The 16,400-nt window shown below is 35.9% G+C and overlaps 1 protein-coding gene across 4 annotated transcripts in view; it reads right to left on the bottom strand.

Annotated features, from left to right (window-relative positions):
- Positions 1-16,400, bottom strand: part of TMEM131 (transmembrane protein 131) — a 241,020-nt gene that overhangs the window by 93,228 nt on the left and 131,392 nt on the right. For all 4 annotated transcript variants that reach the window (XM_064572578.1, XM_064572577.1, XM_064572580.1 and 1 more), the window contains one exon: positions 11,666-11,789. In XM_064572578.1, coding sequence (XP_064428648.1) covers positions 11,666-11,789 — 124 coding nt within the window. The remainder of the gene's footprint in view (positions 1-11,665; positions 11,790-16,400) is intronic.

Genomic DNA, 16,400 nt, shown 5'->3' on the forward strand with positions numbered 1-16,400 from the left:
CAAGGGAAAAGGAGAGCAGTGAGTGAGTACCTGACTACCCCAGTTGTGCAGGGCATGGCAGGAGAAACCTGTTCCTTTTCAGCAGCACCCAGAGTACTGAGGCAGGACCCCCAAAACTGGGGAAGGGAAAAGAGCAGGAAAGAGATAGATAAGAATATCAAGGGGCATTAAAGATACACAGTTGCTGGTGACTGTGCTCAGGACTTCAGCAGAAAGTCTGCCCATGAACCTCTGGGAATACTTCGCCCGAGGATACCCCCACTGGGTCTATAGGCACCCCAATGCCCTGAGTGCTGAACCCACATCTCTTCTCACTCTGCAGTTGGCTCCTCATGCTCACTCCCAAGTGCAGTGGTGAGAGCAAATCCAGTAAATGGACTGTTATCAGGAAAACAGCAGTATGTGTGGGCAAGGGAGAAACCACAAACTTGAGCACCACCTTCTGGAAAATCTATAACGTGGAGAAAATCCAAATATAATAGCACCAACAAATAATATACCCCATCTGAAGACAACCAGTAAAGATTTAGGAAGGGGCCTGCTACTTAAAACACAAAAGTAGAAATGCAAAACTACAAGAAACATGAAAAATCAAAAAAACATGATCACCAAAAGAATAGTAATTCTCCAACAACCAAAAGCACAGATTTCTGCAATCTAGCTGCTAAAAAAAAAAAAGGAACAACTTTGAATCCTTTAAGATTTTATTTATTTATCTGAGAGAGAGAGAGAGAGAGAGCACAAGCAGGGGGAGCAGCAGGCAGAGGGAGAAGCAGGCTCCCCACCCAGCAGACAGCCTGGTGTGGGGCTCAATCCCAGAACCCTGGGATCATGATCTGAGCAGGAGGCAGACACTTAACCAACTGAGCCATCCAGGCACCCCTCAAAGTAGTTCTTTTGAACAAACTCAGCGATGTCCAAAAAAACTCAGAAGGACAATTCAATGAAATAAGGAAACAATACACAAACAAAATGAGATATTTAACAAAGAGAAGAAATAATAAAGAAGAACCACACCAAAATTCTGGAGCTTAAGTTTCAATGATTGAAATGAAAAAAATGCAATAGAGAGCATGTATGGCAGAGTAAAGCAAAGAGAAGACAGAATAAGTGATCTAGAAATTTTGAGTTATTCAGTTAGAACAGAACAAAGCAAAAAGAATTAAAAAGAGTGAAGAAAGCCTACTGAATCTATGGGAGTCCATCAAAGAACAAATACAACAATTGGAGTTCCAGAGAAGAGAGGGAGAAGGGGGCAGAAAGTTTATTTAAAGAAATAATAGTTGAGAACTTCCCAAACTTAGGGAGAGGCTTGGACATCTATGTTCATGAAGCTAACAGATCACCCTATTATCTTAATGCAAAAGACCTTTTCCAACACATGGTATAATGAAACTGTCAAAAATCAAAGACAAAGAGAGAATCCTAAAAGCACCCAGGGAAAAAACAGATTGTAATCTATAAAGGAACTCCATGAGGCTATCAGTGATTTCTCAGCAGAAACCCTACAGGCCAGGACAGAGTGGGATGACATACTCGAAGTATTGAAAGAAAAAACTGCTAGCCAAGAATACTCTTATCTAACAAAGTTATTCTTCAGATGCAAAGGAGAAATAATGACTTTCTTGGACTAACAATTCACTGGTGAATTCTGAGGGAGTTTATCAACACTAGACTTGCTTTGTAAGAAATGTTGAAAGGAGTTCTTCTAGCTGAAATGAAAAGATGTTAATAGTGATACAAAAACATATGAAAGTATAGAACACACTGGGTAAAGGTAAATACAAGTCAGACATAGAAAATCCTAATTCTGTAAGAGGATGGTGTGTTAACCACTTAATTGTGTTAGAAAGGCTAAAGAAGAAGAGTATTAAAAATATAGTTACTGTAATGTGTTAATGAACACACAATATAAAAAGAGGTCAATAATGACACCAAGCATATAAAAGTGGAAGTGAAAAAGGTGAAGCTTTTACACAACTGAAGCTGCCATCAGCTTAAAATGAGCAGCTTTATAAGATGTTTTATGTAAGCTTCATGGTACCAAGAAACAAAACCAGATTCACGTAAGTTAAATAAGGGGGAAATAGACTGGGGAAAAAAATCACAAGTCTATAAAGGCAGGCAGAAAAAGAGGGAAAAAGAATCAGTGGAAACTCAGAACAACCAGAAAGCCATTAAGAAGACTACATTGTAGGTCCTTACGTATCAAGAATAACTCTAAATGTAAATGAATCGAATACACTAATCAAAAGGCACACAGGGACTAGATAAAGAAATGAGACTCAACTCTGTACTGCTACAGAAAGCAAACTTCAGCTTTAAGGACACACATTGGCTCAAAGTGAAGGGATGGAAAAAGACATTCAGTGCAAGTGGAAACCAAAAGAGAGGGGGGATGGCTATGCTTGTATCAGATGAAACAGACTTTAAAAGCCAAGAATGGTTAACAAGAGACAAAGAAGGTCATAATATAATAATAAGGGGTCAATGCATCAAGAGGATATAACAATTTTAAATATTTATGTACCCAACATCAGAGCACCTAAATATATTAACAAATACTGGCAGATCTGAAAGGAGAAATTGACAATACAATAATAGCAGGGGACTTCAATACCCCACTTTCACCAATGGATAGATCATTCAGACAGAACATCAGTAAGGAAATGTTGGACTTGAACCATACATTAGATCAAATAGACCTAACAGACATTTACAGATCATTCCATCCTACAGCAGCAAATACATGTTCTTCTCAAGTGCACACAAAACATTCTTCAAGGCAGACCATATGACAGTACACAGAACAAGTCTTAACGGCAAATTTACGAAGACTGAAATAATACCAAGTATATTTTCAGACCATAACATTTTCATACCATAATTGTATGAAACTAGAAATCAGCAAAACGGAAGCTGGAAAATCTACAAATGTGTGAAATTAAACAACATAACCCTGAACAACGAAGGGGTCAAAAAAGAAATCAAAAGGGAAACCAAAAAAGATATTGAAACAAATGAAAATGGCGACACAACATATCAAAACTTATGCTATGCTGCAAAAGCAGTTCTAAGAGGGACTTTATAGTTATAAATGCATATGTTAAGAAAATAGACACATCTCAAATAAACAACCTAACTTTACACCTCAAGGAACTAGAAACAGAAGAAAAAACCCAAGTCCAAAATTAGCAGAAGGGAAGAAGTAAAAATCAGAGCAGAAATAAATAAAACAGAGACCAGAAAAACAAAAAAGGAAAAAAACAGTGAAACTAAGAGCTGGTTTCAAAAAGATAAAACAAATCGGCAAACCTTTAGCTATACAAACCATGAAAGAAGACAATATTCAAAGTCAGAAATGAAAGAGGAGACATTGCAAATGATACTACAGAAATACACAGATCATAAGAGACTAGTATGAACAATTATATGCCAACACATTGGATAACCTAGAAGAAATGGATAAATTCTCAGAAACATACAACCTACCAAGACTGAATCAGGAAGAAATAGAAAATCTGAATAGACCAGTGAATAAGGAGATTGAATCACTAACCAAAAACCTCCCAACATAGAAAACCCCAGGATAAGCTGGTTTCATTAATGAATTCTACCAAACATTTAAAGAAGAATTAATGCCATCTTTCTCAAACTCTTCTAAAAAATTGAAGGGACAGAACACGTCAAAATTCATTTTATGAAGCCAGCATAACCCAAAGCCAGACAAGGACAAACAAAAAAATTCCAGACCAATACCCTCGATGAATGGATGCAAAAATTCTCAAAAAATATTAGCAAACTGAATTCAACAGACATTGAAAGTTCTATACGCCATGACCAAGTAGGATTTCTTCTTGGGAGGGAAGGATGGTTCAAAAATGCAAATCAATAAATGTGATACACATTTAACAGAATGAAAGATAAAAATCAAATGATCATCTCAATGTAGAAAAGCATTTGACAAAATACAACACATTTTCATGATAAAAACCCTCAACAGACTGGGTACAGATTGGACACAATTCTATATAATAAAGTCCACATATGAAAAATCCATAGCTCACACCATACTCAACAACAACAACAAAAATGAAAGCTTTTCCTCCAGGATCAGGAACAAGATGAGGGCGCCCACTCTCACCACACTTAATCAGAGTAATAATGGATGGCCTAGTTAGACCAATTAGGCAAGACAAAGAAATAAAAGGCATCTGAATCAGAAAGGAAGAAGTAAAATTGTCATATTTGCAGATGATTTGATTTTATATAGAGAAAATCCTAAATAAAGACTCAACCAAAAAACTGTTGGAATTAATCAACAAGTTCAGTGTATTTGCCGGATATAAAATCAACATATAGAAATCAGTTATGTTGGTATAAACGAACAATGAAACATCTGAAAAAGAAATAAGTAAAACTATCCTGTTCATAGTAGGCATAAAAAAATACTTGGGAATAAATTTAACCAAGGAGGTGAACGATGTACAGATGTACAGGTGTACCTCATTTTACTGTGCTCCACCTTATTGTACTTCACAGATACTGTGTTTTGTTTTATTTTGTTTTTACAAATTGAAGGGTGTGTGGCAACCCTGTGCTGAGCAAGTCTATGGGTGTAATTTCTTTTCAATAGCATTTGCTCACTTTGTGTCTCTGTGTCACATTTTGGTAATTCCTGCAATATTTCCAACTTTTTCATTATTGCTATATTTGTTATGGTGATATGTGATTAATGATTATGACTCACTGAAAGCTCACATAATGGTTAGCATTTTTTAGTAATAAAGTATTTTAAAATTGAAGTATATACACTGTTTTTTTAAAGACATAATGATACTGTGTGCTTAACAGACTACAATACAGTGTAAACATAAATTTTATGTGCCCTGGAAAACTAAAAAAAAAATCATTTCATTGTGATATTCCCTTTATTGTTATATTCATTTTACTGTGGTGGTCTGGAACCAAACCCATAATATCTGAGGTATGCCTGTGTTATGAAAACTACAAAACCTTGATGAAAGAAACTGAAGAAGACACAAACAAATGGGAAGATATCCCATGTTCACTGATTTGAAGAATTAATATACTGATAACTGTTAAAATGTCCATACTACCTAAAGTCATCTAGAGAGTCAAGGCAATCCCTAGCAATATCCCAAAGACATTTTTTACAGAAATAGATAAAACAATCCTAAAATTTGTATGGAACCATCAAGACTCCAAGTAGCCAACGCAATCATGAGAAAGAAGAACAAAGCTTAAGGCATCATATTTCCTGCTTTCAAACTATACTATGAAGCTGCAGTAATTAAAACAGTATGGTACTGACATTTAGACCAATGGAATAGAGTGCCCAGAAATAAATCTCTGCATATGCAGTCAACTAATATTTGACAAGGAAGCCAAGAACACTCAATGGGAAAAGATAATCTGGTCAACAAATGGTGTCAGGAAAACTGGATAACTATGTGCAGAAAAAATGAAATTGGATCTGTATCTTCCAACACTCACCAAAATTAATTAAAAATGGATTAAAGGCTTAAACATAAGACCTGATACAATAAACCTCCAGAAGAAAACACTAATATTAGCATGGGCCATGATTTTTTGAGTATGACACCAAAGGCACAAGCAACAAAAACAAAAAGCAATGAGTGGGACTATATCAAACTAAAAAACTTCTGCATGGCAAAATAGAAGATCAACAAAACAAAAAGGAAACCTATAATATGGGAGAAGATATTTGTAAATCATATGTCAGATACGGGGTTAATATCTAAAATATATAAGGAACTCATACAACTTAATAACAAAATCTGATTTAAAAATGGGCAGATCAATAAACAGATATTTTCCCAAAGAAGGCATAGCCAACAGGTATACAAAAAGATGCTCAACAATTCTAATCATCAGGGAAATGCAACTCAAAACCACAATGAGATATCACTTCATAACTGTTAGAATGGCTATGATTAAGAAGAGAAGAGAAAACAAGTGTTGATGAGATGTGGAGATAAGGGAATCCTGTACACTATTGGTGGGAATGTAAATTGGTTCAAAACAGTATGGAGGTTCCTCAAAAAATTAAAAACCAAGCAACAATAAGATCTGGCAATCCTACCTCTGGGTACTTATCCAAAGGACATGAAAACAGGATATTGAAGAGATATATGCACTCCCATGTTCACTGGAGCGTTATTCACAATAGCCAGGATATCAAAACAACCCAAGTGTCTATCAACAGGTGAATAGGTAAAAAAGATATGGTATACACACACACAAACACACACCCTGTGGAATATTATTCAGCCATAAGAAAAAAAAGGAGATCCTGCCATTTGTAACAACATGGATGGACCCTGAGGGCATTATACTTAATGAGATAAGCCAAACAGGAAAAGACAAATACTTTCTGCTGTCACTTATATGGAATCTAAAAAAGCCAAACTTGTAAAAACAGAGAACAGAATGGTGGTTACCAGGGACTGGATGATGGGGGAATTGGTGATATGTTGTTGAAGGGTACAAATGTAGAAGAAAAAGAAGTTCTAGAGATCTAATGCAGAGCATAGTGACCATAGACAATAACATAATATTATAAACTTCAAAGTTCCTAAGAAACTAGATCTTAATAGTTCCCACCAGAAAAGAGAAATGATAATTATGTGACATGACAGAGGTGTTAGCTAACCCTACAGTGGTAATCATATTGCAATATATATATGTATCAAATCAACACACTGTACATCTTAAACTTTCACAATGTTATATGTCAACTGTACACCTCAAACTCACAAAATGTTAAATGTCAATTGCATCACAATTTTTTTAAAAAAGAAAAAACTGGACCACACCTCCCACTGCACTCCTAATCCCTTTATCCTACTCTTTTTCTCTGCTCATCATCTAATCATCTGCTCATCATCTACTATTTTATATAATTTATTTATTTCTCTTGCCTCCCCTCTGCTGCTGCTGTCACCCAAACCCCCCAGAAGTATAAGTGAAGAATCTTTGTTGTTCAGGGATAAATCCTTAGTGCCTGGCACGTAGTAGGCGTTTAAGAAATATTTGTTAAATTAATTAATTCCTTATTTCCACACAGATGGTAAAATATTTTCTAATTTAAACTTTCTTACATGTTTTACTTTTTTTTTTTTTAAAGATTTTATTTATTTATTTGACAGAGAGAGACACAGTGAGAGAAGGAACACAAGCAGGAGGAGTGGGAGAGGGAGAAGCAGGCTTCCCGCGGAGCAGGGAACCTGATGTGGGGCTCGATCCCAAGACCCTGGGACCATGACCTGAGCTGAAGGCAGACGCTTAACAACTGAGCCGCCCAGACGCCCCTCTTACATGTTTTAAATTGCAAAAGTAATTAAGTGCTTATTTTACTTGGGGATACAGTGCCAAGATGTATGAAGAAACAGTTAATACAACAAACCTTCCCCCATTCTCATCCTTTTCAGCTTACCCAGTTAACCTATCTGTACCTTACTTTGGCTCTTATTAATATGTCCATATATGTACATATTTTCTACTTTTTATAAAAATGGCATCATATTCTAGTCTACAATGTGCTTTTCTTACACATTAACACATATATCATAATATTATATATCAACAGATATGGATCAGTTCATTCTTTTTTTTTTTTATTCTTATGTTAACCCCCATACATTACATCATTAGTTTTAGATGAAGTGTTCCATGATTCATTGTCTATGCATAACACCCAGTGCTCCATGCAGAATGTGCCCTCCTCAATACAGTTCATTCTTTTTATTATCCACATAATAATTTTCCATACTACTACTAGATCACATTTTGTTCAATTCCCATTAACATGCATGGATATCAGAGTTTAACTTGAAATAGAATAAATAACGTCCAGGGTTCTACATCTAATTAAAAATAATCATTAATATTCGTTAATGACCTTCAACCCATGAGAAGAGATATTATATTAAGCATAGTAAAATATGTGGGCTAAAACATTTTAATGTTAGTCACAGATTGAAACAATGTTTTCCTAGTTAATCTTCAGATTATATGAAAATTTAATCAATCAAAAAGTTCTAAACAATCAAGGAAACAATAATTTGTCTGCTTACCTGTGTCTGTAAGGCACTACATTTTTATAATTCTACCATAATAAAAATTTGACTATTACAATAGAGTATTAAAAAAATCCGTATTCTTTGATACAAAACATATATTACATATTTTATGGCCAATATACAATACAGTCATGAAAGATGAATAGGTCTAATTTGCAATCTTAATATTATGGAATTTTAAATTGTAAGTATAATTAACTAGACAATTATAGTTAATTAACAGGTAATTACAAATAACAGATAATTATTAGAAGTCATATATAGAAAAACAAACTGTCACACAACCACATTCCTTATTACCCTTATTATTCTTGATTTTCAGGTTAAAACAAGACCTTACTAAGGGGGTTATTTGCCTGTGGGTTATGACATGGTTATATAAAACTTGGTCTTTTAAAAAAATAACTACTCTTTTCTCTATTTCCTACTGGTTAGTTAATATAGAGATGATATTGGTAAATAACCGAAAACTTAAGTGAGTTACAGAAAATGTTCTATTCTCAAGGAAATAAGATCTGACCAGGCATTCTGAAGGTGACAAAGAATTAAAATAAAATTACAGAAAAGGTCTGCTCTCCTGGACACGAGAAGACTCTTTTCATCTTTCACCAAAGGCTCTTAACGTAGGCATAAAATTGAAGTGGAGGGGAAACAAGGTTATTTCTTCCCCCAAGAGTTCATTCCATTTCTCCCCTCCACTTCTTGAGCTGCTGGAGTCCACACCTTACTGCAGGAAATTAAGATGGAAACCAAGAAGAAGAAGAAAGTAAGAGAAGACAGCACAGACCGTGGCTATCTTCTTCTGAAGCTAAATCTAGGTGACTCAACTGTAGGTATAGATTATTTTTATTGTTTAATTCCATCTCCTGACAATGGAAAACACATATTGATTTTTAACTTATCCTTCGACTAACATATACATTTAGTTTATCTTTTGAAGAATTTTCGGAAAAACTCTTCTCTTTGCATAAAGTTCATGTGTAGAAATAAGTCCCTGGGAGAGTCTAGTTCGGAAATGTCAAGCTAGTGGCCGTTAGCTTGTTTTGTTTGGTCTACACCATCTGTCTTTCTAAAACTGAATTTATTTTCAATGTGTAAAAACTGGAAGTTATCATATAAAAATTCCTATTTCTGATTCTTCTTGGAACATGAGAAGAACCGGGCATGGGCTTACATTCCCACATGGTAACCACCGGCTGGAGCCAAGTGCAGACTGATCCCTTTGGACCAGCCACGTGCTCCCCAGGTCATTCCATGTGGCCTGCTTCTCTCATTTACATTATTTATATGGTCCCTGTTAACCATCTGTTTTTGGTCTAGTCTTTGTCTTATGATCAAAACATGAAAAAAGTGAAACCCTGGCCTTTAACAAGGGTGAAGCTTAGGCGTTTAAAAACAACAAAACATTGCTCGAATTAGCAAAGAACGTTAATGAGTTAAAAATAAAATCTGTAATGCAGTTGCGAACTATTTTTAAACTCTTTCCATTCTCACTTCACTATTTTGCTCTTTAACCCAACATGTCTCTGCACATTGGCCATGCCTGGAAGCTGGGTGGTTGCATTTACACATAAGTGCACCTCTATATGCAGGTGGTAACATATATGTCCCACACCATAGCTTAATAAGATACAAATCACTGGGTAGGCCAATAGAGCACCTAGACCCTCAACTTGGCTCTTGTCATTAACTGCATGACAGGGGCAAACCCTTCTGGAGTTGAGCTCTTTGTTCATTTGTATAATGAGGGTACTGGACTAGATGAATACATAAGTCTCTCCCCAGCACAGGCATTCTATTATTTGAGAACATCAGCATGTTTATAAAAGCTCTGAAAACATCCCTTAGGTAACAACAAAAAATAACTCCAGGAAAATTTATTTTAAGACATACTTTAGAAAAGGGGCATTTTCCATGGGTATCACAAAAATAAAATTTTTATTACTGAAAGTAACATGCTAACTCATCAGTTCTTTGCTAATAAAATACTTTTAAATTTATTTATTTATTTAAGATTTTATTTATTTGACACAGAGAGAGAGAGCGAGAGCAGGAACACAAGCAGGGGGAGTGGGAGAGGGAGAAGCAGGCTTCCTGCCGAGCAGGGAGCCCGATGTGGGACTTGATCCCAGGACCCTGGGATCATGACCTGAGCTGAAGGCAGACGCTTAACTACTGAGCCACCCAGGCGCCCCAAAATACTTTTAAATTTAAAAAAGCCAAAATTATGTCATTTTATTTTTTACTCCAGAAGTTGCTAGCTAAGGACAGCATATGATGAAATAGGATTTTTGAAAGGAGGAATGTAAAATCTCAATAATTTATATAATTTTAGCTGCTTTAAAAAAAGATCCTTTTTATTTGGTCATAACTCTTCAAAGGAGTCAGTGGAAACTCCAGGAAGATGAAATTTAGTTCCACTCATTTACCTTCCTCTGATACTTGCTACTTAGCTTTCTTGGAAGCTCATTTATTAGTTATTTTAGCAGCCTATGTATTAAAGCTTAATGTATGTATTGTCTCAAATTCAAAATTTCTGAAGACCGCAGTTTTTGGTCAGATAATTTTTTTAAATTACAAGTTTGCATACTATCTACAAAAATGATTATAAAGTTAAATTTTAGAGGATACTTGTGGTAGATAGAACTCTAAAACAGGCCCCCAAATTTCCTGCCCTAATCTCTGAGATTGTGACTAGGAGAAGATACCACACCTATGGTTATTTATATTACACAATAAAAGGGATTTTGCAAATGTCACTGAGGTCATTAGTTAGTTGACGCAGTTCATCAAAAAGGAGACTATCCAGGTAGTCCTGACCTGATGACATGATTAAGGCAGAATTTTCTCCACTGCTGGCAGAAGAGGAAGCCAAAGAGACCTGAAGCACGAGGGAGATATGACACATTACTGTGGGCTTAAAGATGGTGACAAGCAATGTGGGTGCCCTAGGGAACTGAGATGGGTCCCTGGCCAAGAGCCAGCAATGAAATGGAGACCTCAATTCTATAAGCATAAGGAACTGAATTCTGTGGACAATTTAAATGAGGTTGGAAGTGGATTTTCCCTGAATCTCCAGTCAAGGACTCAGTCCAACTGACATCTTAATTACAGCCTTATGATACTCTGAGCAAAGAGCCCACTGGACTTACAGCTTATAAAAAAAACTATGTGCTAATAAGTGGGTGTTATTTTAAGCTATCACGTTTGTAGTAGTTTATTATGGAACAATAGAAAACTAACACAGTGCTGAGGAATTATTATTAAAAAGGAAAAAAAAATCAACTAAAGATCTGACTGCTACATTTTTCAGAGTGCCTAGGTTCAAAGTGGAATTATTAAGTTGTTTCATGTTGAGAAAAACAATGTGTGTTAAGAGTAGAAGTGATAATTCTTAGGAAATGGGGCAAACTGAAACCCAGAACAAATACGGAACATTCACATTGGATTTCAATTATAGCAAAATGAAATTATACATAAAAAAATCTAGATATTTCAATTTCAAACTCAAGGGAAACATTTTTAGTAGAAATACTTACCCTATTTTGAAAAAATGATGCATGAAAATGTGATGTTGTAGCAGATATTGATACTAAAGTAATAGTTTCTTCAGAACTAGGATTATGTAAGTAAACTTTTTCCATTTTTGGCATTCCAACTGGCCTGTAAAAAAAAACAAAACAAAAACCTGTCAGAAATATTTCAAAGATCATTTCTAGTTGTTAAAAAAATTAAATATCAAAACTATTGGACAAATACATATCCAAACATCTAAAACTATTATAAATTGGTTTATATTTAAAATTACACACGAAAATGCATTCAACAAATATATGATGAGTGCCAATTTTATGTCACACACTGAGCCAGGGGCTGGTATATGATGAAGCAAGTCTCTGCTTGGAGGAAGCTTACAGTCAAGTGAGGAAGCAGGCAGGGAACAAAGTGGTCAGATGCTTGCACTGCTTTCTGTAATACCACCCTGCTTTCCTACTAATTCTTTTTTTTTTTTTTTCTTTTAAATGTTCATGTCCTTTTCTCCCCAAATTCCACTGATACATGCTCTTCAATTTAGGAAAAACTGAGTGGCAAAAGTTATGTGAGCCGATCTGCCTTATGAGTTAGGGGCAATTATTGTCCTCATTTTATAGATGAGGATACTGAGGCACAGAAAAGTTACTTAATTTGTCCAAAGTCATACTTGGAATCTAAATTAGAATCCAGACCATCTGGCTTTAGTCCATGTTCTAACTGATTATACTAAACTCTGCTCTCAAAGTAACAACATAAAACACACACTCAGTGATCTGATACCCACAGATGCATTTTAATGTTCTCCTTGGCATCCACATTATAGTTTGTCTTAAAAGTGAAATCTCCTCAGTTATGTAGTCCATTGAGTACGTACACAGCTAATCTTAGTTGTACAGGCCTCCTGATTCCTACAGCATCAGAGAATTCTGCATATAAATTACATTTCTTCTTAATGCTCTCTAATCATTTAATTGGCACCAGTCTTACTTCCTCAACAAGATTATCAGCACCAGTTCGGACAAAGGTTACATTATATATGCACCGTGCAGTCTCCACGTTATCTAGCACAGGCACTTGGTAAGAGTGTGCATGGGTGAGCTTGCTCCCCTCCACACCCCTCCCCAGTGGAAATTAAGGTCCTCCGTAACCTGACATCACTCAACCTAAACAAGTAACTAACTCCCTATGTTTTCACAGCCTTCCAACCTGGCTCAGGCTGGTTTCATGGGCATAGCCCCCCATGCCTTTACCAATCTCTTTGTTCTGCGTTTTCCTCCCTATCCTCTATGCCAATCCAAATCCTCATTTTCTAATTCAAATACAATTTCTTTCACAAGGTTCTCTCCTCAGGCAACTATTCTGGTCCACATTTTCATTTTTTTCATGCTACTGCTCTCCTTGAACACTCCACCCCCATACATACACAAACAACAATGCTGGAAAAATGTAGAAGCTAGAGAAAGGTACTGATCCCAAGGATTAACTAAAAAACAGCAAGAAACCCTTGGGGGAACAGAAGGTTGCCTTGAACTGGAAGGCGGGGAAAAGTGAGGGACAAAGAATAGCCTAAGCTGGCAAGGAGAGGCTAGGGTAGAGGAAGTCTTCAAAACTTTATTCTTCTCCATTTCCTTCCCTGCTTGCCTTGGGACAATCAAGAGCCTGCCCCCTCAAACTAGAACAGCAGAGGGGCTTAGAGAGGTAAAAATCTGATAATCAACTACCCTGGAGCATACCCACCTCTAACTCCTCTCTTTGGTCCTCCAAAGACCAAGAGCTGTTTGATTACAATTTAGGAAGACCCCTCCATCCAGATGATTCTGCTTAAGCACTATCAGATAGAGTGGTGGCCAACATAGGACAATTACCAGTTTTTACACATATGTGAGTGTGGAACTGGATCTTTCTTCCTTGGGGATAATCTCCCCTCTTAGGGCGCCTGGGTGGCTCAGTCGTTAAGCGTCTGCCTTCGGCTCAGGTCATGATCCCAGGGTCTTTGGGATTGAGTCCCACATCGGGTTCCCTGCTCAGCGGGAAGCCTGCTTCTCCCTCTCCCACTCCCCCTGCTTGTGTTCCTGCTCTCGCTATCTCTCTCTCTGTCAAATAAATAAATAAAATCTTCAAAAAAAAAAAAAATCTCCCCTCTTAAATTCACAAGAGACAAGAACCAAAAAGGCTTGGTATTCTGCCTTACCTCAATATGCATTACAAGACAGGAGCTCTTAAGTTCACACATCAAAATAACATGATCTGTGAGGAGTATAATCAGTTAGAAAACATACCATGTTGTGGTAAACTGTAGTGTTCCTAATCTGCTGACAGAACCTGTGAGAGGATTATACTTCTCCTCTTCATTAACATTAGGCTTGGCCATAAGATTTTCTTTGGCCAATGAAATGTGAGTAAAAGTGACATATAACATTAAGTTTTTTAAAAGTCATCTTTTACTCTTTCCTCTTGTACATTGTTCCAAGAAATGCCATTTCTCAGATAGGAGTGCTGATTTCAGTCTACATCCCACTAAGATTTTGGGGCTGGTTGTGGTCACAGTATATTTAACTTGGTAAGTTCTGCATAATATACACACCTGAAGTTGGAAAAGTTGAACCAAGAACTAAAAATAAGCACAATAGGATATATTTAAGGAGATATGGCAAGACATTAGTAAAACAAAGTAAGAAATCCAATAGAAAAAGAAAATATTAGTATAAAAATATAATGTATAAAGGTGGATAAAAATCTGTTAGTGAGTTGGAAGATCAGACTGACAATTTAGTTCAGAATTCAGCAAGAAAAAAATATATAGACTATTTTAAAAGAGCTAAAAGAAACAAAAGAGAAGCAAATATGTAGGGCATAACTAGAAATGGTAATGTTTAGAAGATGGACTGTAGGAATATTTAAAGAGTATGGACAAAATTAATGGGTAAAATCCAAACTTTAAAAAAAATGACAAACTAATTCTTTTTCTTTAAAGATTTACTTATTTGAGCGAGAGTGCATGCACATACGTTGGGGGAAGGGACGTAAGGAGGACGGAAAGAGCAGAGGGAGAAGGGGAGAGAAACTTTAACAGACTGCACTCAGTGAGGAGCCCAACCCGGGGCTTGATCTCATGACCCTGAGATCGTGACCTGAGACGAAACCAAGAGTGGGAGGCTTAACCGACTGTGCCACCCAGGCACCTCAAATATAAACTAGTTCTTAACTGAAAGAGTTTATGAAGTGTCAACAAGGAGAGATAAGGAAACCCTGTACTTAAAAGAATAAAATTTAAGAGTTCTTTATACAATGTGGATTAAATTGTCTTATGAGATTTTTGCAAGTATTTTCTCCCATTGTGTGGAGTCTTTTCACTTTCCTGATGGTATCATTTGCAATACAAAAGTTTTTAATTTTTTATGTAATTCAATTTGTATATTTTGTCTTTTATCACTGGTGCTTCTGGAGTCATATCTAAGAAACCACTGCATAACAGAGATCTATTCCAATATTTTCTTCTAAAGGTTTTATAGTTTAGCTTTATTACATTTACATCTAGCTCTATGGTACACTTTGAATTAATTTTGTGTGAGGCAGGGATCCAACTTAACTCCTTCATATGTGGATACCCAGTTGTCCCAGCACCATTTGTTGCAAAGACTATTCTTTATCTATTTGTTTTGGCACCCTTGTCAAAATCAACTGGCAATAAATGTAAAGTTCTATTTCTGGGATCTAAATCCTTTTCCATTTATTTATGTCTTTCCTTATGGCAGTGTCACAGTGTCTTGACTAAAGCTTATGTGAAGTTTCTAATATTGGGCACTGAAAGTTCTCTATTGGTCTCCTTTTAAAAGAATGGCTATTCTGGATCCCTCTTATTTCACGTGAATTTTAAGGTCAGGCTGTCCATTTCTACAAAAATGTCAGTTGGGATTTTGATGGGGATTGTGCTGAATTCATAGATCAATTTAGGGAGTATCGCCATCTTTATTCTGATCTATGAATATGAAATGGCTTCCATTTATTTAATTCTTTAATTTCTTTTGACAATGGTCTGCTGTTTTTAGCACACAGGTCTTATATTACTTTTGTTAAATTTATATCTAAGTATTTTACTCTTTTTGAGTTATTATAAATGGAATTGTTTTCTTAATTTTTAATTGCTCATTGCCAGTGTATAGAAATATAATTTATTTTACATACTGATCTTATATCCTGTAACCTTGCTGAACTCATTCTATTTTTTTTAAGTGGATTACTTACGATTTTCCATATACAAGAGTATAACATCCAAAAATAGAGATGGTTTTACTTTTTCCTTTCCAATCTGGGTGCCTTTTGCTTCTTTTTCTTGCATAACTGCCCTGGTTCTTGATGCAGGGAGAAATCTTTCAGTCTTTCACCATTAAATATGATGTTAGCTGTGGGACTTTCATAGGTGTTCTTTATCAGGCTAGGGAAATTCTCTTCTAGTCTTAGTTTTTTTGAGTGTTATTACCCTGAAAGGATGTATTTTCAAATCCTTTTTGTGTGTGTGTTTACTGACATGATCATGTTTTTCTCCCCTTTATTGTATTAACATGGTGTATATTATATTAATTGAATTTCAGATGTGGGCTTGAATTCACGATCCTGAGATTAAGACCTGAGCTGAGATCAAGAGTCAGTTGCTTAACCGACTGAGCCACCCAGGCACCCCGGTATATAATCATTTTTATGTGTTGCTGATTTTGGTTTTTATTATTTTGTGGATGAATT

The sequence above is a fragment of the Mirounga angustirostris genome, unplaced genomic scaffold, assembly GCF_029215605.1.
Source record: "Mirounga angustirostris isolate CCGP_5_RB_7025 unplaced genomic scaffold, mMirAng1.0.hap1 SCAF_10, whole genome shotgun sequence".
In the NCBI taxonomy this organism is placed as follows: domain Eukaryota; kingdom Metazoa; phylum Chordata; class Mammalia; order Carnivora; family Phocidae; genus Mirounga; species Mirounga angustirostris.